The 22,660-nt window shown below is 54.6% G+C and overlaps 1 protein-coding gene across 1 annotated transcript in view; it reads left to right on the top strand.

Annotated features, from left to right (window-relative positions):
* The window catches only part of LOC144737749 (uncharacterized), a 41,231-nt gene extending 21,822 nt beyond the window's left edge, over positions 1-19,409 (top strand). Inside the window, exons 4-12 of the mRNA XM_078620608.1 lie at positions 1,523-1,593; positions 3,108-3,414; positions 4,326-4,440; positions 8,495-8,629; positions 8,884-9,010; positions 9,484-9,597; positions 12,573-13,061; positions 15,913-17,535; positions 18,646-19,409. Of these exons, the coding sequence (XP_078476734.1) occupies positions 1,554-1,593; positions 3,108-3,414; positions 4,326-4,440; positions 8,495-8,629; positions 8,884-9,010; positions 9,484-9,597; positions 12,573-13,061; positions 15,913-17,535; positions 18,646-19,319 (3,624 nt within the window). The 5' untranslated portion in view covers positions 1,523-1,553 and the 3' untranslated portion in view covers positions 19,320-19,409. The remainder of the gene's footprint in view (positions 1-1,522; positions 1,594-3,107; positions 3,415-4,325; positions 4,441-8,494; positions 8,630-8,883; positions 9,011-9,483; positions 9,598-12,572; positions 13,062-15,912; positions 17,536-18,645) is intronic.
* The last annotated feature ends 3,251 nt before the right edge of the window (positions 19,410-22,660 follow it).

Genomic DNA, 22,660 nt, shown 5'->3' with positions numbered 1-22,660 from the left:
GCGTGCGTGTATGTGAGCGTGTGTACGTTCGCGTGTGTAAAGAAATGCACGATGAAGAGGAAACAAACGGCAACGAAATCACACAATGTTAGAGCAAATTGCAACACTGTCGCTCTGTCACGAGCGTGCATGACCCTGATTTGGCAATTGGATTTTATTGGCTCTGCCATCGCCGCCGCCGTTGGGTGGTGGAGGGTCATGGCTACAACGGCGACGTTGAACCGCCGCGAGAAATAGTCGTGGCCCAGAAGAAGTGGAATGACGAATCGCAGGAAGGAGGCTCCCCCCCCTCATCGTCATCATCATCCACCACCACTGCACGGTTGCCGCTGCCTCAACGCTCATCAATGGTTCCTCCTCTTGGCACCCCTGGGTCGTCCTCTCTCCCTCTCTTTGTTTACGATCAGAGGAAACAAGAAGATGCTCGGTGTAGTCGGCACTTTGCTTCGTTCATCATTTCGGTTTTTTTTTTCAATGCTTTGCTTTACGTGCCCCCCCCCCCCATTTTTGAATGAAAGATTTCACGCTCTGCTCTCCTCCTTATCCCTTCCCTCTCTCTCTGCTCCACCTCTCTATTTTTTTTTACACGATCTCTCTCTCCCAACGACAAGAGAGTGAGGAGCGGACACTGTGCGGCGTGGTGGCGGGTTGTATTCTGTTGATGAAAAGAAGCTTCTTTCACGAGAAGTCCGAATGATGTTTCCTCATCATCGTCGGCAGCACGCGAGCTCACTCCACTTGGCGATTCCCTTACCCGGTATGCAGGAGGTCGTGGGTTCGATCCCGACCCTGACGCCTGCTGTGTATCTGGAGTTTGCGTGTCTCTCCCTCATCATCATCATCACGGTGGCTAGGAGATGTTAACTACCTAGCCTGGTATACAGGAGGTCGTGGGTTCGATCCCGACCCTGACGCCTGCTGTGTATCTGGAGTTTGCGTGTCTCTCTCTCTCATCATCATCACGGTGGCTAGGAGATGTTAACTACCTCGCCTGGTATACAAGAGGTCGTGGGTTTGATCCCGACCCTGACGCCTGCTGTATGTTTGGAGTTTGCGTGTCTCTCTCTCTGCCCGTGGTCGTGTGGATTTTTCTCCAGGTCCTCCGTTTTTTTTCTCAACACTTAGAAACGTACTCTTTTAGAGTATTTGGCTGCCATAAATTTCCATGTGACGACGATGAGCCACTTGGTTGAGATTTCGTTGTGTTGATCGCCAGGTCGCTTCTGAAAAATAGCCTATAGAGTTCAGTTGGGGCCTTGCCTGGGAAAATAGAAATAGTTTTGTAAAGTTTTAACTTTTTAGTTTAGTTCCCCTGTTGGGCAATCACGGAGAATTGGATCGCCGCAACGGTGAGAGCCGAGTGAAGGTTTTGTTGTTGCTAGCTTTATATATTTATTTATTTTGCCGAGGGAATTAAAACCGAGAGCCCCCCCCCCATTCTCTTGGCACGAGGAGGAATTTGGTTCTCTCACTCTCCCTCCCTCTGTCTCTCCCCCCCCCCGTCTGTCCTTTCTTATTTCAGTGAAGCCGATGTCGCCGTAGCAACGGCTGCCATGGAGACACGAGCCGGCCCTTGTGAAGCGGAGACCCCGAGTGAGAGAAGGGGGCAGTGGCGTCGGCACTCCAGCGCACACCCACGGCCCCACGGCCCCACCGCCACCCACCCTCACGGGGATTTTCATGAATTGCGGAATTTTATGTGACACCCACTCCGCCCTGCCCCCCCAGGAGTTTCATATCAACAACAACAACGGCCCCTCTGCCGGCGTGTCATCGTCTGTGTGCGCGGCATCGTCTGCGTGTCGTCTGTGTGTGCACATGTCGTTTGTGTTCGTGGCATCGTCTGCGTGTCGTCTGTGTGACGTCTGCGTGTCGTCCGTGTGTGTGGCATCGTCTGTGTGTCATCTGTGTGTGCGTGTCGTCTGTGTGTGTGGCATCGTCTGTGTGTCATCTGTGTGTGCGTGTCGTCGTCTCTATGTGTGTCATCGTCTGTGTGTGTGCGGATCGGTAGTGTAGTGTTCAACGCCGCTACGCTACAAACCTGGCAGAGGCCCGAGTTCGATTCCAGCTCACGGCCCTCTTCTAGGTCAACTCGGCCTCAAATGAGGACCCAGTGCGGTGCATAGTAAACATCGCCACTTTGGGAGACAAAGGCAGCCGGACGTGGTGCTGGCCACCCACCCCCTCGTGCACCATGCCGGCCTTCATAGGTGCTAATCCCTAACAGCGCTTGCCCCAACAGTCTGTAAAGGCTACACGGGGGATCTTTGCATTTGCCTGTAGACGGTGCTGGCCACTCATCTCCCTGTGTGCCACAGTGCCGGCTTTCATAGGCGCTGCTACTCGCGAACAGCACTTGCCCCAACAGCCTGTTAAGGATATTTGCATAGCCTGGTATGGGGAGCGGTGGCGCAGTGGTTAGTACACTGCACTACGAATCCAGTGATTCCCACTCACTGCCACCAAAACACCGGCGATGATTACCTGAAACGGTCCTGTGCCCTCCCGCCAGGTCAACTCGGCCATGAATGAGTAGCTGGTGCCGTGTGTAACCTTTGTCACTCTCCGACAAGCAACTTGCCCCAGCAGCCTGTGGAAGGCTACATAGTGGGGGAACTTTGCCTTTTGTATTGCGTGAGCTCACACCAAAGACGAGGCGCCTTGGTCATTAACACCGCTGCCCACGTTGTCCAATAGAGCTTGGGTTTCAGGATATTCTTTGCAGCGGTAATCGCGATTGCCGTGGTTAGCGCACTGTGCTGCCAACCCGGCAAAACCCGAGTTCGATGCCTGGCCACGGCCGGCGTCACCGGCGAGGTACATCTCAGCGTTCACACCCCGAGAGATTCCACGGCTTCCACGCCACGACCCATTGCTTGCACCTCGGTGCCAAAAAATAATAATTGTTGATTGGAGTTTCGAATTGTTGCGTATGGGGTGAATCGCTAGAGTTCTCACTCTCGCTCTCCCTCTCTCCTCCTCTCGTTCTCCCTCACTCTCCCTTTCACACCCCCCCACCTCTCCCCTTCACTCTCCCTCTTCGCTCTCCCCCACTCTCCCCTGCTCTCTCTCCCGCGTCGCTCGCTCGCTCCCTCCTGGGCTCCCAGCCAAGAAGAAGCGCTTTCTCTCGTTCAAGCGCCTCTTCCGAGGGAGCGGTGCCTCCCGGGACGATGCCTCCCACGATGAGGCCGCGGCGCCGGCGTCCTCCTCCTCGTCATCCGCCGTGGCGTCTCAGCTCCGCCGGCTCAAGAAGAAGCACAGGGCGGGTGACGCGGCGCTACCGCCACGGTCGGCCTCCGCCTCTGCGGCCGCCGGAGACGCGAGGCTCCGTCCGAGCCATTCGGCGGGCGATGTGAGCCACGCCGAGGTCCAGGAGCCCGGCTCGGTCGGCTCCGGAGACGCTTCGCACGTGGGGTCCGTCGCGCCTCCTCAGCCCTCCCACTCATCCCTCCCTCTCCTCCCTCTCCTCCCTCTACTCCCTCACTCCCTCTCCACCCTCCCTCTCCTCCCTCACTCCCTCCCCTCTCCTCTCCACCCTCCTCCCTCCCTCTCTCACTCCTTCTCCTCACTCTCCTCCCTCCCTCTCCTCCCTCACTCCCTCTCCTCACTCCCTCCCCTCTCCTTTCCACCCTCCTCCCTCTCACTCCCTCTCCTCACTCTCCTCCCTCCCTCTCCTCCCTCCCTCTCCTCACTCCCTCCCCTCTCCTCTCCACCCTCCTCCCTCTCACTCCCTCTCCTCACTCTCCTCCCTCACTTTCCTCCTTCACTCCCTCTCCTCACTCCCTCCTCTCTCCTGTCCACCCTCCCCTCCTCCCTCTCCTCTCCCTCCCCTCCTCTTCTCCCTCTGCTCTCCTCCCTCTCTTCTCCCTCTTCTCTCCTCCCTCTCCTCAACCCTCCCTCCTCCCCTCCTTCCCTCCCTCCCTCTCCTCCCTCCCTCCCTCCACCACCCAGCAACAAATTCGATCAAATCCTTCAGAATCTTTATCCTGGAGAAATCCGATGATCTACGAAGCTCTTTTTCACAAATGTCCATTCGTGGGCACGGGGCCGGAAAGTGACGAGCAAATGTGCCGTTTGGTTGATTTAATCAGCATAAGTGGAGCAACGTCTGAAAGCGAGCGCCTGTTTGACACATTTTCCCCGCCGTTCCACTGGAGGTCACGACCGGCATCGTCTTCGCGCGTGCACACAGCAGCTCGGCTACTCGCGAGAGCGGCCGCTTCTGTTGATAAACCAGATCTGTCGGCAAAGATACTCGCCGCAGAGTGGCCGGCGGCGACAACTTTCCTAACCCCGACCCTCCTCCTCCCACTCCCTGCGCCCAGGTCTCCGAGTCTGGGCAGCCGCGCTCTGTCTCACGACAGCGTCTTCTTCTTCTTCGCAGACGCTTCTCCCGGCGGCAACCAGGACGGCGTCTACACTGGCTCGAGGACCACAGAGGTCTTGCTCGCTCTCACTCACTCTCACTCACTCACTCGCTCTCACTCGCTCGTTCTCACTTGCTCGCTCGCTCGCCCTCACTCACTCTCACTCGCTCGCTTGTTCTCACTCGCTCTCACTCACTCGCTCTCACTTGCTCGCTCTCACTCACTCACTCGCTCGTTCTCACTCGCTCTCACTCACTCTCACTCGCTCGCTCTCACTCGCTCGCTCTCACTCACTCGCTCTCACTCGCTCTCACTCACTCGCTCTCACTCACTCGCTCGCTCTCACTCACTCTCACTCACTCTCGCTCCCACTCGCTCTCACTCACTCATTCTCACTCACTCGCTCGCTCTCACTCACTCACTCACTCACTCGCTCTCACTCGCTCGCTCACTCACTCGTTCACTCGCTCACTCGCTCATTCACACGCTTACACGCTCACTCACTCACGCTCACTCACTCACTTAAACACGTTTGCTCAGTCACACGCTCACCCGCTCACTCGCTCACATGCTCCCTTACTCACAAGCTCTCACTTACTCGCTCACTCACTCAAACACGCTTGCTCACTCGCCTGCTCTCACTCGCTCACTCACTCACTTGCTCACACACTCGCTCACACACTCGCTCATCCATCCGCTCACTTGCTCACTCACCCGCTAACTCACACGCTCGCTCACTCACCCGCTCATTCACTCACACACCCGCTCGCTCGCTCACTCATGCATGCGCTCGCTCACTCGCTCGCTCTGTCACTTACTCGCTCACTCACACATACGCTCACTCTCCCGCTCGCTCACTCACCTGCTCACTCACTCATACACTCGCTCACTCACTCACGCATGCACTCGCTCGGTCACTTACTCGCTCGGTCACTTACTCGCTCGGTCACTTACTCGCTCACTCGCTCACTCGCTCACTCAAACACGTTCGCTCACTCACTCACTCGCTCACTCAAACACACTCACCCACACGCTCTCGCTCACTCACACGCTCACACTCACTCACTCTCAATCGTGCTATCACTCACGTCGTCACTCAAACTCGCTCACTTACTCGCTCACATGCTCACTCGCTCACTCACCGACTCCCTCACTCACTCGCTCACTCAAATAACAACAACGACAACCGCCATTCGCCACTAAGTGGCGGTGACGTCACCACGACGCTTGTGCCAGGCCATGTGCACCTTGAGGCCACGTGAAGTGTCGAACGCCTGCTGGCAGGAGGTCACGGGGCAGACCCAGGTGCCACGGGTCGACTGACTGAGATGACCGAGATGAGTGGCTGATGCACCACCTGTGCCCCCTACTGTGTCAACTTGCTGTGCTTTAGCCACTTGGCGCTCCGCTCGTTATTGTGAGCGTCGCTCTTCCGCCCTCTGTTGTTGTTGGAGGGCGACTGTCTCCAACTGTCCAGTAGCGTCCTTCACGAGCCTCCTCCACTGAGGCCGATCTTGACACCCGCTGGTACCAGTCATCGGCAAGTCCACTCAGCTCCACTTCCTTCTGTACCACATCACTCCATCTCTTCCCCTTTAGCCCCCTCTATCCGGCCGAACAAAAGCTGTTTAGGCATGCGGTGGCTGGGCATGCGGGCTACATGACCCAGCCAATGCAGCCTTGCCCGCCGGAGCTCACCGATGGGACTTTGCCCAGATCTTTCAAGGATTTGTGAGCTCCTCGCACAATCCAGCCTGGTTAAACCCAGGATGGATCGTAGGCAGGCCAGCCTAAATGTTTCTAACCGGCGAAGATGCTCCATTAGGGGGGTCCACGTTTCGCAAGCGTAGAGAAGGGAGGGAATGACCGTGGCCGAGAAGACCTAAAGCTTCGTGTGGAGCGACAGACCAGGTAGCTTCCACACAGTGTTAGGCTACCAATGAAAAGATATTGCCGCTCAACTGATTCGGAGTGGGACCTCTGCTGTTAAACCGGAGCCGGTCATGAGCACACTGCCCAGGTATGGGAAACTCTTCACTCTCCACAACTGCCCCATCACCGATTGGGAGTTGTGGGGGTGGAGTGCCCGATGGTACAAAATACCCAGGCAGGTGCTTAATTTTGGTGGGGCTGATGGTAAGGCCCCACCTCTTAGTGGCACGCTCCAGTTTCAGCAGCAGCGTCTCCAACTCCTCCTCTGAATGAGCAGCAATTACCAAATCATTGGTATACATAACGTGGTTGACCAATAGGGAGCCATCCCTTGACCGCACCCGGGCATCGATCAGCCTCCCATTATATCTGTACCAGATGGAAATTCCTCCGGTACAGCTACTGAAGGCTTCACGAACTATGTGGTCGAATAGATGTAAAATAATGTTGGAGCCAGAGGAGACATCCCTGTCGCACCCCAAGGTGTACAGGGAATGGTTCTGACTCCCGGCCACGTAGCTTTACCCGGGCCCGCTCACCATCATGAAGGTCCTTAACGATCGTGAGCAGAGGGTCAGTGACTCCGAAAGCACGAAGAACAACCCAGAGCCCAGGCCTACTGATAGTATCATAGGCCTTGACCAGGTCAATAAAGCAGAGATGTCGGTCTTGTTGGAATTCCCTACACCTCTGCTGTAGCAGAAGGACAGAAAATATGGTATCTGTGCAGGACCGCCCTTTCCTGAAACCGCATTGGGGCTCCGCAAGCCTCTCCTCAGCGTGCCTAGCAAGGCGATGTTGAATAATCCTTGCCAGAACCTCGCTCAAACACGCTCGCTCACTCATGCCCTCGCTCACTCACACGTCCTTGCTCACTCACACGCTCACACTCACTCACTCGCTCTCACTCAATGCTGTCACTCAAACATGCTCGCTCACTCACACACTCGCTCACTCACTCACACACTCACTCACTGACACGCTCACACTCACTCACTCACATGCTCTCACTCACGCTCTCACTCACGCTGTCACTCAAACACGCTCGCTCATTCACCCGCTCGCTCACTGACTCACTCGCTCACTGACTCACTCGCTCACTCAAATACGCTCACTCAAACACGCTCACTCATACGCTCACTCATACGCTCACTCATACGCTCGCACTCACTCACATGCTCGCACTCACTCGCTCACATTCACTCGCTCACACGCTTTCACTCACATGCTCTCACTCACTCACATGCTCTCACTCACTCACATGCTCACTCACTAACATGCTCACTCACTCACACACTCTCACTCACGCTTTCACTCAAACATGCTCGCTCACTCACTCATTCACTGGCTCGCTCGCTCATTCACCCACTCACTCGCTCTGTCACTTGCTCACTCACTCACTCGCTCACATGCTGTCACTTATTCACCCACTCACTCGCTCACTCACCCGCTCTCACTCACTCACATGCTCTCACTCGTGCTCTTGCTCAAACACGCTCGCTTGCTCGCTCACCCTGCTCACCCGCTCGCTCACTAGCTCATTGACTCGCTCGCTTGCTCACTCACTCACCCACTCTCACTCACTCACATGCTCACTCACTCGCTCACTCACCCGCTCTCACTCACTCACATGCTCTCGCTCATGCTCTCGATTAAAAACGTGCTCACTCATTCACCCGCTCGCTCACTGAATCCCTCACTCCCTCACTCAAACGTGGTCACTCAAATACGCTCACTCAAACACGCTCACTCGCTCTCACTCGTATGCTCACACTCACGCACATGCTTTCACTCACACCCTCACTTACTGACACACTGTCACTCACACCCCTCTCACGCACATGCTCACACTCACTCACACACTCTCACTCACACTTTCACTCAAACATGCTCGCAGGGTCACTCACTAAATCATTGACTGACTCGCTCACACGCTGTCACTCATTCACCCACTCGCTCACTCACCTGCTCTCACTCACACGCTCTCACTCAAACATGCTTACTCACTCGCTCACACACTCTCACTCATGCTCTCACTCAAACACGCTCGCTCACTCACGAGCTCACACACTCTCATGCGTTCTCTCTCGCTCGCTCACTCACTCGCATGTTCTCATGTTCTCACTCAGTCACTAACTCGCTCACTGTGCGTGTGCGTGCTCTGCTGCCCCTCCGTGTTGCTCGACACGAAACAGACTCCGCGCGTGGGCGGCCCCCCCGCGGCGCCGGCTCTGGCCCACCTCCTGCTGGACAGCAGCGCCGCGCGCCACAAGATGGCCGTGCGTCCACGCAACCAGAGGGCGTCCTCCAAGCACCGCGTGGCTGCACGGGTGAGCGGGGGGGGGGGGGGGCCCTGAACAACGCTCGCCGCTGCTGGGAACGACATTTGTGAGTGGCGCTCGCGGGTGGCGCTCGTGACGCTCGTGAGTGACGCTGGTGAGTGACACTCATCAGCGGTACTCGACGGTGCTGTGAGCGACGCGCGGACCTGGCTTGGAATGCAGGCAGCTACCAGCAGGAGTTCTCCTGCCCCAGACATGACGGGATGGCGGCGACGATGACGATGATTCATTTGCGTCGCCAGAATTTGCCCAAGAGCTCCGATCGAGGCTTCAGCGAGATGGAGGATGAGGAGGTGTTCCAGCTGGTCAGCACTCCCGTGATGAGACCCACGGATTCCAAGGCCACGTCGGCAGCCTCCGCCCAGAGAGGTTTGTGAGGATGTCTCCCTGTGAGCCTGCGCGGCCAAACCAATCGCATCCCGACGGCGGTGCTGGCGGTGCTGGCGGTGCTGGTGGTGGTGGTTGTGTCCACTGCCGCCATGGCGTAGTGGTCTGAATGATTGTTATTTTACTTGACCAGGATAGGCCACACTGAGCTGTGTAGCTCTCTTAAAAAAGCCGCAAATGATAGCTCAACAAAGTGGCTCATCATGACGTGGAAATTCATAGCAGCCAAATACTTGAAGCGCATGATGTTGATTCGAAGTGTGGAAGGAAATACCTGAGGACCCGGAGAAAAATCCACATAACCATGGGGACAGAGACACGCAAACTCCAAATACATGACCCACGACATCCTGCATACCATGCAAGGGAGTTAACATCTCATAGCTACCGCTGCACCCTTCTAAATCCACACATCATCATTATCATCGTCGTTGCCTTGTCCTGTGCCCTTCCAGTTGGCCGGGGTCTGGCAGCGACATCCCTGGCCACCGCCACGACACCGCTGGACGTGGGCGGGGAAGCGGTGGCCGCGTCGCTTGCGTTGAGCCACGCGCCTTCGGACAAACCCGGTGAGCCTCTGCTTCCAACCGCAGCTCGCCTCGTTCCAGGCACCGCCAAACACGCGATGCCGATAGCATAATCGGGTGAAGTGGGTTGACTGACTGAGACGGCTGGCCCAGATGCATACCTGCTGTGCCCCCACCCCCTACTGCGCCAACTCACTCTCAGGGTCTCACTCTGGCACTCACTCACTGTCTCACTTAGCCTCACTCTCACTCACTTTCACAACAACCGCCATTCGCCACTGGTGACGTCACCTCGGCACTTGTGCCAGGCTATGTGCACATTAAGACCTCGGTGCCATGGGTCGACCGACTGAGATGGCTGCCGTTGGAACACCTGTGCCGCCTACTGCACAAACTCGCTGTGTTTTTTCCGCCCGGTGCTCTGCCCGTTTTTGTGAGTGTCGCCCCTCTGCCCTCCACTATTGTTGCTGGAGGGCGACTGCCTCCAACTGCCCAGTAACGTCCCTTCACGAGCCTCCTCCTCCCTCCTCCACAGAGGCCGATCTTGACACCGCTGCTGTCAAACCGACACACCCGCACGTCCGTTAATCTTATACACACAGTCTCATGGGCAGTAAAAACACACGGTTAATTAAGATCGGACGCGGGGTCCGGGCGAACCGTGTTTGCTATTTGTCGAGTCAATACAACACACGGTGGTGTCGTGCGCCTATCTCAGAGAGCGTTCACCTGTTTAAATACAGCGCCTAGAATGGACTCCCATGCTGCTAATACCCCACCACTGCTGCTACGCACGACGCCTTTACGCAGACAACGGGACAGAATGTGGCGCAACGCACGTATTCTTCAGGGCATTCCCGAGTTGATTTGTCTTGTGCCATGAAATGGGACCTTTTTGCCAGTATCAAAGCATGAAAAAATAAGAATCGGTTTTACCCTTTCTGGCAATAGCACCTGTTTTATTGCTGGCCACAAAGAAGGCTCTGGTGTAGGCCAATCAGACAGTGCATTTATTATCACAGCATGTCTGTTTGCATGCTCACCACAAGTACGTGTGGTTGATGCAGACATGATTCCTTGCAAAAGGTTTCTCCTTGGTGTTTGAACATCTCAACAACTGTTTTATTGCCAGAAAGGGGCCACATGTATTCTTATTTTTTCATACTTGTTGTGCCACGTGAATGTTGAACTTCTTTCACCACCATATGCAGCCAACCGTGCAAATCGGTTGTCTGTGAAAGTACACTGGACATGTGTGAAAAATCGCTTCATAGCTCATCGGATTCCTCCTGCAGTATAAATAAACATTCTGACTTTGATGGTCCTGAGTATCCGGTTACCCCGGCTATCTGACCATCGGTCATATCGACACACTCCATTTAACAAAGGTGCTGTGGGGAAATAAAAGCAGTCTATGGCTGCATCACCGATCTTGCCAATATTAGCCAATCAAATGAAGGAGGGGGGGGCGTGTTACATCATAACTTGATCCATGGATCGATTTCCAATAAATCGACACGGTGATTAATGCGCAAATTACGATTCTGTTTTTGACATTTGTTTATTGTGAATCGATTGAGCGGAATCGATCACAATTAACCTCCATTAACGATCCACAGTGACGACATGTGGGCAAAGACACGACCTCTTCGGCTAAAGCGACGCCCACTTTGTTCCATATATGGTGGGCAAATCTCTGAGCGGCGATTTTGTCGTAATTACATTGCCCTTCGCAATGACACTGTTAAGGGGCCGTCCATAAATGACGTCACGCACCTGGGGGGGGGGGGGGATGGTCAGACATTTGTGACGATGTGACGTCACATCAAAATGCGCAACTTTAAATAAATATATACAACACGTTCTACTTAACTAAATATACTTTTTAATAAATGTTTTCTCCTACAACATCAGAGTGCAGCGCCACATTAAATACGCACTACAATGACAATAGTTTAAAGCGATTTGAAGCATGTTTTTTTTGGGGGGGGGGAGGGGGGCAGAGCTTTGTCACGTCATATTTGAGGGGGGTTTGACTTTTTGTGACGCCGTGTGACGAGGGGGGTGGGTGGTCAAAAATCGTCCAAAATCGCGTGACGTCATTTATGGACGGCCCCTTACAGGGCGCTTCACGAGGAAGCACAACATCACGTGAATGAATGTAAGTTACATGGAGCAATAAGCCTACACATTCGTTAAAAGTAAAAAAAAGATATAAACGAAGTTATAACATTAATCTTCAGCATTAGGTTGTGAACACCTCAACGCCTTCTTAGTCAGTTTGGTCTTCGTGGTGCGAAATGTCAACTGGCAGCGCTGCACCTTGAACACCCTACAAGGGAGATCCGTGATTCGTGAGCGGCAGCAGCAAAGACAAAAGCACTCATTTACCAGAAGTCCTAGGACTCTTTCGAGGGGGATCCGGCTACATTTGGTTTTAAAAACCAGGTAAGATGCTATCAACCAATTAATTGTGAGTTGTTTATGCATACGGGAGGGAAACCGGAGTATCCGGAGAAAACCCACACGTGCGAGGGAGCAACACTCTATCCCGTAATAAATAGAGCAGATGGAGATTACTCCACGCACTTTGCTGCTCTACCGCCCTCTCCTAACAGAGCCAGGTGTATGGCTGCTTGGCACCGACCCACGGGTAGAAGGGAGTGAGATGGAACAGATGGAGATTAGTCCACCCCCGGGTAGAAGGGAGCGAGATGGAAAAGATGGAGATTAGTCCACCCATGGGTAGAAGGGAGTGAGATGGAACAGATGGAGATTAGTCCACACACTCTGCTGCTGTTTATCGCCTTCTGGCAGAGGCAGGGGTACGGCTCCTCGACGCCCACAGGAAACAAGTTTTGCACCAACCGTTTCTTCCTCCACGGCGCTGGTTTACAAGCCACGTGCAGCGTTGTGGCCACCACCACCACCACCGCGGCCGCTCTGGCTCCTGATGGCTCGTACTTTCGGTGCGTGCACTCTCTCTCTCCGTGTTTCCCCGACTCCAAATTTGACAGCCGCGCTGCCTCGTTCCACTCGGATGGGGATCCAACCTTCGCTACCGCCCTCTGCAGCCGCGGCCGCCGCTGCTGCCTCCTCGGGACCCTCCAACCTGCGAGAAACCAAAGAGGCGTCAGCGGCAGAAGCAGCTGTGGCGGTGGTTTACGACGAGGTGAAGCTGGTGCCAGTGTCCCGTGTGGACGTACCGCACACGGCCATCTTGGTGACGGACTCGCAGCTGAGGAGCGAGAGGGAGGCGGCGGAGGCCTCTGTCCGGCAACAGGAGGAGAGGAGAGGGCGCGGCGGCGGTGGTGGTAGCAGCGGTGGTGGTGGTCATGGAGGTGGTGGTCATGGAGATGGTGGTGGTCATATTAGTGACGTTGGAGGTGGTGGCAGTGCTGGTGGTGCTGGCGGTGGTGGCAACGGTGAGGTGAGACGAGGCATCGGCAAAGAGCAGGAGGCGAGGAGAGTGAAACTGTCGACTCCGGGAGGAGACATTGTTCCCAGTAAGTTTGGTATGAAGCTATTTTTTCAAATCGTTGTTTTATTGAGAGGTTAACTCACAACACCACCTCTGTAAGGTATATATGGTGCTACGGTGGCTGAAAAGTGTTAACTACCTCACTTGGTATACAGGATGTCGTGGGTCCGATCCCGACCCTGACACCTGCTGTATATTTGGAGTTTGCATGTTTATCTCCCCGTGACCGTGTGGATTTTTCTCCGTGTCCTACTTCTTTTTTCCTCCACATTTAGAAACGCGCATTTATAATATTTGACTGCGATAAATGTCCACTTGATAAGCTGCTGCGTTGAGCTTTCGTTTGTGATAGCCAGGTCACTTCTGAAAAAGAGCTACTCGGCTAAGTGTGGGCACGTAGGTATAAAATAAAATACCTACGTATTTTATACCTACGTGACTTTACCGAACGAACCAAGGAGCATAGATTCCTGCAGTCACAAAAGCTTAAAATAAAAGAAAACTAGTTATAGTAATTTATTATATTATAGGCACCGCTTTGTGGGAAGTCAGCAGTGGTTGTTGTGCGGCAGAGTTCTTGGTGTGCAGCAGAGATGAGCAGCAGAGGGCGCTTGAGGCAACTTTCCACTCTTGTGCCGTTTTGTCGGATTCAGCGAAACACAAATTTACACCGTCAAGCACTCTGTTGGCATTAAGGCATTATAGCAGCAACTATTGCCCAGCCTCACCCCCCCCCCACAAAGGCTGTTCGTGTATTGTCGGTGGCTATAATAGTCAAATTGAGAATAAACTTTATACTCGCATTGGGTACACAGTTAGCCGATGTACAGTTGAGGTAAAGTGTGGGTACTGCCACCTCTTTAACTGCCTGGCCAGCGTGGCATAGTCGGTAACAACGTCGTTTATCCTCTGTGAAGCTGCAGGTTAGTGCTGGATGCAACCGCATTTGCAAATGTGATCTGTAACGTTGATCCTTGCCCGTGTTGTATCGAGTTACAGTGAGGGAAAAAAGTATTTGATCCCCTGCTGATTTTGTACGTTTGCCCACTGACAAAGAAATTATCAGTCTATAATTTTAATGGTAGGTTCATTTGAACAGTGAGAGACAGAATAACAACAAAAAAATCCAGAAAAACGCATGTCAAAAATGTTATAAATTGATTTGCATTTTAATGAGGGAAATAAGTATTTGACCCCCTCTCAATCAGAAGGATTTCTGGCTCCCAGGTGTATTTTATACAGGTAACGAGCTGTGATTAGGAGCACACTCTTAAAGGGAGTGCTCCTAATCTCAGCTTGTTACCTGTATAAAATACACCTGTTCACAGAAGCAATCAATCAGATTCCAAACTCTCCACCATGGCCAAGAACAAAGAGCTCTCCAAGGATGTCAGGGACAAGATTGTAGACCTGCACAAGGCTGGAATGGGCTACAAGACCATCGCCAAGCAGCTTGGTGAGAAGGTGACAACAGTTGGTGCGATTATTCGCAAATGGAAGAAACACAAAAGAACTGTCAATCTCCCTCGGCCTGGGGCTCCATGCAAGATCTCACCTCGTGGAGTTGCAATGATCATGAGAACGGTGAGGAATCAGCCCAGAACTACACGGGAGGATCTTGTCAATGATCTCAAGGCAGCTGGGACCATAGTCACCAAGAAAACAGATGGTAACACACTACGCCGTGAAGGACTGAAATCCTGCAGCGCCCGCAAGGTCCCCCTGCTCAAGAAAGCACATATACATGCCCGTCTGAAGTTTGCCAATGAACATCTGAATGAATCAGAGGACAACTGGGTAAAAGTGTTGTGGTCAGATGAGACCAAAATGGAACTCTTTGGCATCGACTCAACTCGCCGTGTTTGGAGGAGGAGGAATGCTGCTTATGACCCCAAGAACACCATCCCCACCGTCAAACATGGAGGTGGAAACATTATGCTTTGGGGGTGTTTTTCTGCTAAGGGGACAGGACAACTTCACCGCATCAAAGGGACGATGGACGGGGCCATGTACCGTCAAATCTTGGGTGAGAACCTCCTTCCCTCAGCCAAGGCATTGAAAATGGGTCGTGGATGGGTATTCCAGCATGACAATGACCCAAAACATATGGCCAAGGCAACAAAGGGAGTGGCTCAAGAAGAAGCACATTAAGGTCCTGGAGTTGCCAAACGTCAGCCTCGTAACCTTAATGACTTGGAGAAGATCTGCAAAGAGGAGTGGGACAAAATCCCTTCTGAGATGTGCGCAAACCTGGTGGCCAACTACAAGAAACGTCTGACCTCTGTGATTGCCAACAAGGGTTTTGCCACCAAGTACTAAGTTATGTTTTGCAGAGGGGTCAAATACGTATTTCCCTCATTAAAATACAAATCAATTCATAACATTTTTGACATGCGCTTTTCTGGATTTTGTTGTTGTTATTCTGTCTCTCACCGTTCAAATAAACCTACCATTAAAATTATAGACTGATCATTTCTTTGTCAGTGGGCAAACATACAAAATCAGCAGGGGATCAAATACTTTTTTCCCTCACTGTACATTTTAATGTACAATTTTATTGAGGGGCTACTGTGTGTTGTATTGCTGTGGTCTGCGAAAGAACTTCTATATACATGCAATGTAAACTTATTTACTTAATCTATTTTACGTATTATTTATTTTTCCTGACCCACCTCTTTATATGTCAAACTTTCACACCGTACATAGTCAACCGTGCTAATCATCCTACACAGATATCCTACTGGACATCGTAGCTCATCGGATCAGCAGTGTCCTGAGCAGGAAACGACCACACCCCATACCGTTTTGGCACCACTGCCACCACTGCCCCCATACTTCCCCTGTACTTGACCTGCTGCGTGACCCCTCGCCTCCAGACGGCCGCCGCCCCCCCGCCGCCGCCGTCACCGCCGCTCCGAGCACACGCACGCCGAGGAGCGCGAGACGGCAGGAGCACGAGACGACGACGATGAGGAGGAACGACGCTGTGGTGACGTTCACGGGCAGCGGCCACACCATCGTCACGACGCCCGGGGGCCTCACCGTGATCCCCACGGGCCGCACCGCCGCCGCCATCGTCAAGAGCAGCAGCGAGGAGAACCTCCACAGGGGCCTCCGCTTCTCCCTGGCGGCCACGCCGCCGTCCGACTCCCCGATCCTACGGCACCCTCCGCTGCGCAAGGCCACCTCGGTGGGCGCCAAGTTCTCGGTCGCGTCGGCCTGGGACCGATCGTGGAGTTTGGATTTCGGAGCAGACGCCGGAGAGTCGCCGTGGGTGGGCAGCGACAAATCGCCGCCCTCGGGCGCGGAGGCGGCTCCCGGTGGATCGCGGCTGTCGGCTGGTGCCGGCGGGGTGCCGTCCTCGAGCGTGGATGTCGGCGAGGCACGGGCGGATAACGACAAGTCACCGGCCTCGGATCCACGCGTGGCTACCGTTGAGTCTCCGTCACCGAGTGGCGTTTGGTCATCGTTCTCAGATTTTGATGCCGACGCTGGAAAGTCGCCATCGTCGTGGGCGCCTGCGAGGAAGTCCGAGGCGGTGGCGCCGACAATGGTCGTCGCTCGAACGCCACGGGCCGGCAAGGACAAGCGCGCCACCTGGCCCAAATCAGACGCCAGCTTTGCCGCGGCCGTCGGGAGCGTCGGGCGGCAGGAGTCGGGGAAGACGAGGGCGGGGGAATCTCAGTCGATGTTGGGAGAGGGGCCGAAGCGCCGGTGCGAGTTTGGGAACGTGCAGATTGTCGAGTTTGGGGGGACGGAGGACGACGCGAACGGCGGGCGGACAACGACGACTTCCGTTGCCTTCGCCAAGCCGGGCGACGACGATGGCGAGGAGGAGGAGGAGGAGGGGGCAGCGGCGGTTGTGACGGCCGGAACAGCGGGAGAAGGGGCGTCACCGTTCGGTGTGCGCCTGCGCCGCACGTCCTACTCGCTCAAGTTCAATCAGGACCGCGTGGCGGAGGAGAGGAGGGTGCGCAAGCGGCACAGCACCGGCGGCGAGCAGCTCAGCGTGGCGGTGGTGGCGAAGGACGGCACGGAGGCCGCTCGGAAGGGCGGACCGCGGGTGGTGGGAAATTCGCCAACCGCGAGGACGCCGGGGAAATCCACGGTGCCCTCGGCCGGACGCGATGGGGTTCCGCTCACCGACAAGACCAGAGCGGCCGGGGGCGTGGCCAGAGCCGGGCTCGGCACCGTGGACAGGTCCCCGAAGGCCAGCGCGCTTCCCGCCCGCGAGGCCACGACTCTGTCACCGCTGTCACCGTCGTCACCGCCGCCACCGGAGCAGGAGGAGGAACGGGGGTTACAGCCCGTGGCGGCTTTGGTGGTAGCAAAGGCGAAGGCCGCCTCGCCGGATTTTTCGGCGATCGCTGAGAAAGCCGTGGGGGGCACGGCGAGGCGGGGCGAGGGGAGGGGGGCGCGAGGGGGGCCCGCAGAGAGCGCGGCGGCGGCGGGCGGCGGCGAGCACAAGTTGGACTCCCGCACGGGGAGCGCCGTTGCCGGTCAGTGCTGCTATGGCCTCGGTCCCACTCGGTTTCCCCCCTCACCCCCCCTTTCACGTTTTACCCTGGTTATGTGACCGGCATTGTGTCGTAAGGTGAACAATCCAGAGGGTGGATCTCACGGAGTTGGCCGTGAGAATTAACTTGCGTGAAAACTAGTTGTAACACTCGGCATCAGTGGTTTTTCTGAAGTAGTCGTTATAAGTTGATGGGCCAACGATAGTTCTTCTCTCTTTTAGATTAGATTATTTTTTTGTCTTTCCCCCCTCAACCGTATCTGGATTGCCCCGTCTGGCGTGGTGTCACGAATCCATCAGCAAATCTCCCAGAGCCGTCCATCATACAACGTATGAGGGAACGGTCCAAGGAAGTGGATATCGCACAACTACCTCTGAGATACAGCCTCGAAAACTATAAACTAAACAATTTTTTTTTATTTCACCACGTAAGGCCCCACTGAGGTACTGTGTCGCTCTTTTTCCGAAGCGACCTGGCTTATCGCAAGTGGTGGCTCGACGAAGTGGCTTATCATCGTGTGGAAATCTATCGCGGCAGCCAAATGATGTTGATTCTAAATGTGGAGGCGAAAACCAGAGAATGCGGAGAAACATCCATAATGGAGGAAAGGAAGAGCCAATGGGAGGAGGGGGGTGGAGCTGACAGGGGCAGGACCAATGTATGATGTATGTACAGTACGTATGTACGTATGTTGTATGTATTGTCGCACCGTACGTAGCCAACCGCGCTAGTCGGAGGTGCGGGGGGAAGGACAACAAACTAAACACGACAAGCAGTTCTAACGTAACGAGTTCTCAATGTAGATGATACACAGCTCCCAGTGGCTTCTTAATGTGGGAAGGAAGAGCGTTCCTGACGGCCGCGGAAGCGCGTCTGGAAGTGCCGCGCGATGATGCAGTGCCGGCCGTCTTTGTTTGCTGGTGAGACAATGGTAAGAGGGGTCGAGCTTACTGGGGTAGGGTGGGGGGGACTATGGTCGCGGTGACGCCGGCCGCCGTGACGACTGCCGCCCTGTCAACTCCCGCTCGTCTCTACCCGCGTCCCGTCAACCCGGCGCCTTCCTCTCCCCCCCTCTCCCTTTGTGCGTCACAGTTCCCGCTCCGGACCCCGCTGCCGCCGCTCCATCCACGCCCCTCCACATCCCTGCGCAGGAACCCACGTGGATCAAGCTCGCCCGGCGCAAACAGCGCGGCTTCGCCGAGCACCGCGACCAACAGCAGCCTCAGCAACAGCAGCAGAATCAGCAGCGGCAACAGCAACAGCAGCAAAATCAGCAACAGCAGCGGCAACAGCAGCAGCGGAATCAACAACAGCAGCGGCAGATTCAGCAACAGCAGCAGCAGAATCAGCAGCTGCAGCGGCAACAGCATCGGCAGCAGAATCCGCAGCTGCAGCGGCAACAGCAGCAGCAACAACAGCAGCAGCAACAACAGCAGCAGCAACAGCAGCAGTGGCAGCGCAGGGTAGGGCAAGAGCCGATGTCGGCGGCCGATGGAGAAGTGGAGTGGCGTCGGGCGCCGCCCGCTCATGCCTTCCTCGGCTCCCAGTCGAGGCCGAGCGGGGCAGGAGCAGCTCGCGGCGGTGGCCACCGGCGGCCGGCGGCGCCCTCCGGAACAGAGCGGTCGCCAGCGCCCAACGCTGCTGCTTCCGCTTCTCCTGCGGCACTAGCAGTGGTCGCTGGCGCCGCTAGCGCCGAGCCCACGTGGCTGGCGCTCGCCAAGAAGAAAGCTCAGGCCTGGAGCGACAGGCCTCAGGTGCTGACCTGAGTGGCTGACTTTACGATCGCGAGTGTTTGTTTTTTTAGTAGTTTTTATCGATGGTTTTTACCGTGAACGTTTTTTCTTTTTAAATGACGATCGGGTGAAGAGGAAGATGAGAAGGGGGAGGTGGAGGAGGAGGCGGTGGAGATGCCTGGCTCTGCGCGGTGGATTTAGCAACATGGGGAAAACAAACGCAATACTGCCCCGGAAAGGTATGGTTGCCACCTCTGAGGTGCACGAACCCGGGACGTCTCGCGGGGCGAATAAGGAGAGTATTTGGCGACAGCGGGAGGGGAGAACTGCACGTACAACTGGAGTGGGGCATTTTTGCTCAACTCACACAAAGCAACGTGGGAACTTGAATTGTCCCTGGGTAGACGTCCAGATTTCTCCGGCCCGCTATCTCAACGCGAGGGGGGGGTGCGGACATTCCCGGATAAACAGGAACAGGTGGCAGCACCACGGCTGAAGACGCGATGCACATCGGGCAAAGCCACCGATTGCAGGGCCCCACACTCTTCGCAGCTCGGCCCCTGCGGCCTATCGACTCCCGCCTGACTGACCCAGGGCCGACCAACCCTGGTCCGTGCAGCGACGCGGTGATTCCGTAATCTTAAAATCCGTTCGATTTGTGTTGTTTTTATTTTTGAACACTCGCATGCATGCGTACGACCGCGCGGGGGGGGCAATGTATTTGCATAGCTGTCAACCCGTACAGTGTCAGGTCCATACGGCGTACAGCCGCTTCAATACGGGCAACAAAAACATCGTCCATTTGTGTTTCTCCCTTGGATGACCGTTGAGATCTATAAGGGTACTGAGTGACCAATAAGGTCTGAATTGGTCTGTAATAAGGTAGGGCACTGATAAAGGGTTGACAGGTATGCACTTGTGTTCGATTCGCGGTGTATGCTGTGGGTCAACGTGAACCCTCTCCCTCCAGCCGCTAGAGGCGCTATATCCAACGCGGCGTTTAAAATAATTTAAATTGTGAATCAAATCGCGAACCCCCCTGGCTGGCATTGTGGTCACCTCGTGTTTATAGCCCTCAGTGCTGCACTCGGATTTGGAGTACTAGAAAAGATTGGGAAGGTATCTCTTGTTGTGCGATCATTGATGACTGCCTAGAGACCATCAGCCCCACTACATTTGAGAACCAGTTTAATTACACTTCACTCTGCAAGTCGCTTGGTAACCAGGCTGAGACTATCATCAACTCTCTCTTGAGCACTGGCGGAACCAGTGGGGGGGGGGGGGGGGGGGGGTGGGGTGGCACGGATCATTGGGGTTTATTAGTAACTAGCTTTACTACCCGGCTTTGCCCGGGACTTAGATTCACCACGGCTGGCTGCCTTTGTCTCCCCAGTGACGATGTTCACACAGCACACCAGTTAATTGTTTGAGGCTGAGTCGACCTAGGGGAGGCCCAGGACCGGTTCAAATAATCGTGACCGGTGGTGGCCGTGAGTGGGAATCGAACTCGGTTCGCCGGGTTTGTAGCGCAGCGCACGAATCGCTACGCAGTCGCTGCCCCCACACACACAGGATAAAGACAAAGATCCCCCATGTAGCCTGTGAGACTGTAGGGGGCAAGTTCTGTTAGCGAGCACCTATGAAGGCTGGCACGGCCCACGAGGGGGTGGGTGGCCAGCACCACGCCCGGCCGCCTTTGTCTCCCCAGTGGCGATGTTCACACATCTCAGCAGTTACTCGTTTGAGGCTGAGTCGACCTAGGGGAGGCCCAGGAGGACCGGTAAAAATAATCGTCACCGGTGGTGGCCGTGAGCGGGAATCGAACTCGGGTCGCCGGGTTCGTTGTGCGGCGCGCTAACCACTACACTACAATGCGTTACGCTTCCACATGCGCGGGTCACATGACAGATTTGACGTCACAGCTCACTTGCCGTGCAAAAAAATTCTGCATTATTGAGCTCTCCCCCCCCCCCCAAAAAAAGTGTATTTTTATAATTTGTGCATGGTGTACAGTCTGGAAAGTACCCACATGGCAAATTTCAAGTTTGTTGCATGTCGGGAAGTATGCTAAACATTTTGAACAGACACACATAATCACAACTTTGCCTGATATATGGAGATAAATCGGCATTTTGCGACCCCCACTGCCACTGTGTAGCATATTATTACGTGCCAGGGACTCTGAGATGATAGGACAATAGTCTGAGTCCATAATTGGCAATAAGTAACGGCAAAGCAGTTATAAGTGACTCAGAATTGTCTGCAGTTGCGTATACAGTACACGACTTCCCTAAAGGCAAACCCCTTCAGCGAGCGCAATGCCGATCACACGCGGTTCGAATTCGACCCTCGATCGATGGCTGCGCCATCATTTTTCATTGCTGGAGGGGTTGCCCCCCTACCTGAAAATCCTGGCTCCACCATTGCTCTTGAGAACCCGGTTTAATCATAGTTGAGTCTACGTGATGATCTGCGCGAGTCTATGGATCTCTGCGTGAGTGTATGGGTTTCTACGTGAGTCTATGGATTTCTGCGTGAGACTATGGCTCTGTGCGACTCTATGAGTCTCTATGCAAGTGACTGGTGATTGGGCTAAGACCATCAACCCCCTCTGCACTGGAAACCCCGGCGTAATTGGTGTGCTTTGGCAGCTGAAACCCGCATGGGAATGCCGGGTCTCAGCGTTTTGGGTTTCTCTGACTCTGCTATTGTGGACTCCTTGAGCTACCGTTCTCCAAATCGCCTAAATGTCCATCGCTTGTGAAGCCACCTTTGGCCTGTCTTTACGCCTTCAGGCAGCTTCCTTTATCACCGGCGCTAGCTGGGATGTGTCGGTCAAATCATTGCCCGCTCTCGTATTCTCCTGATTATAAGATGCTCGTTGGTATACTCTATTTTTATATCTTTTAATTTGGGGGTACGTCTTATCATCCTGAAAATGCACCCTCTCTACTGGAAGATGTGTTCTAGTCGAGTTGTTGATTAAAAATGTGGAGTGAAAAAAAACGGAAGACCTGGAGAAAAATCCACGCGACCACCACGGAGAGAGCGAGAGAGAAGCAGACTCCAAATATACAGCAACAGCAGCAGGCATCTTCTGGGTCGGAATCGACCCCACGACCTTCTGTATACCAGGCGAGGTAGTTAACATCTCCTAGCCATCATGGTGATGGTGATGAGAGAGAGAGAGACGCAGACTCCAAATGTATTGCAGCAGACATTGTCAGGGGTCGTAATTGACCCTACGACCTCCTGCATACCAAGCGAGGTAGTTCACATCTCCTAGCCACCATGATGATGATGAGAGAGACGCAGACTCCAAATCTAGAGCAACAGGCATCGTTAGGGTCGTGATCGACCCCACGACCTCCTGT

The sequence above is a fragment of the Lampetra planeri genome, chromosome 73 (assembly GCF_965212315.1).
Source record: "Lampetra planeri chromosome 73, kcLamPlan1.2.h2, whole genome shotgun sequence".
Classification (NCBI taxonomy): domain Eukaryota; kingdom Metazoa; phylum Chordata; class Hyperoartia; order Petromyzontiformes; family Petromyzontidae; genus Lampetra; species Lampetra planeri.
Note: the sequence above shows the minus strand (reverse complement) of the source record. Positions and strands in the feature narration are given on the sequence as shown.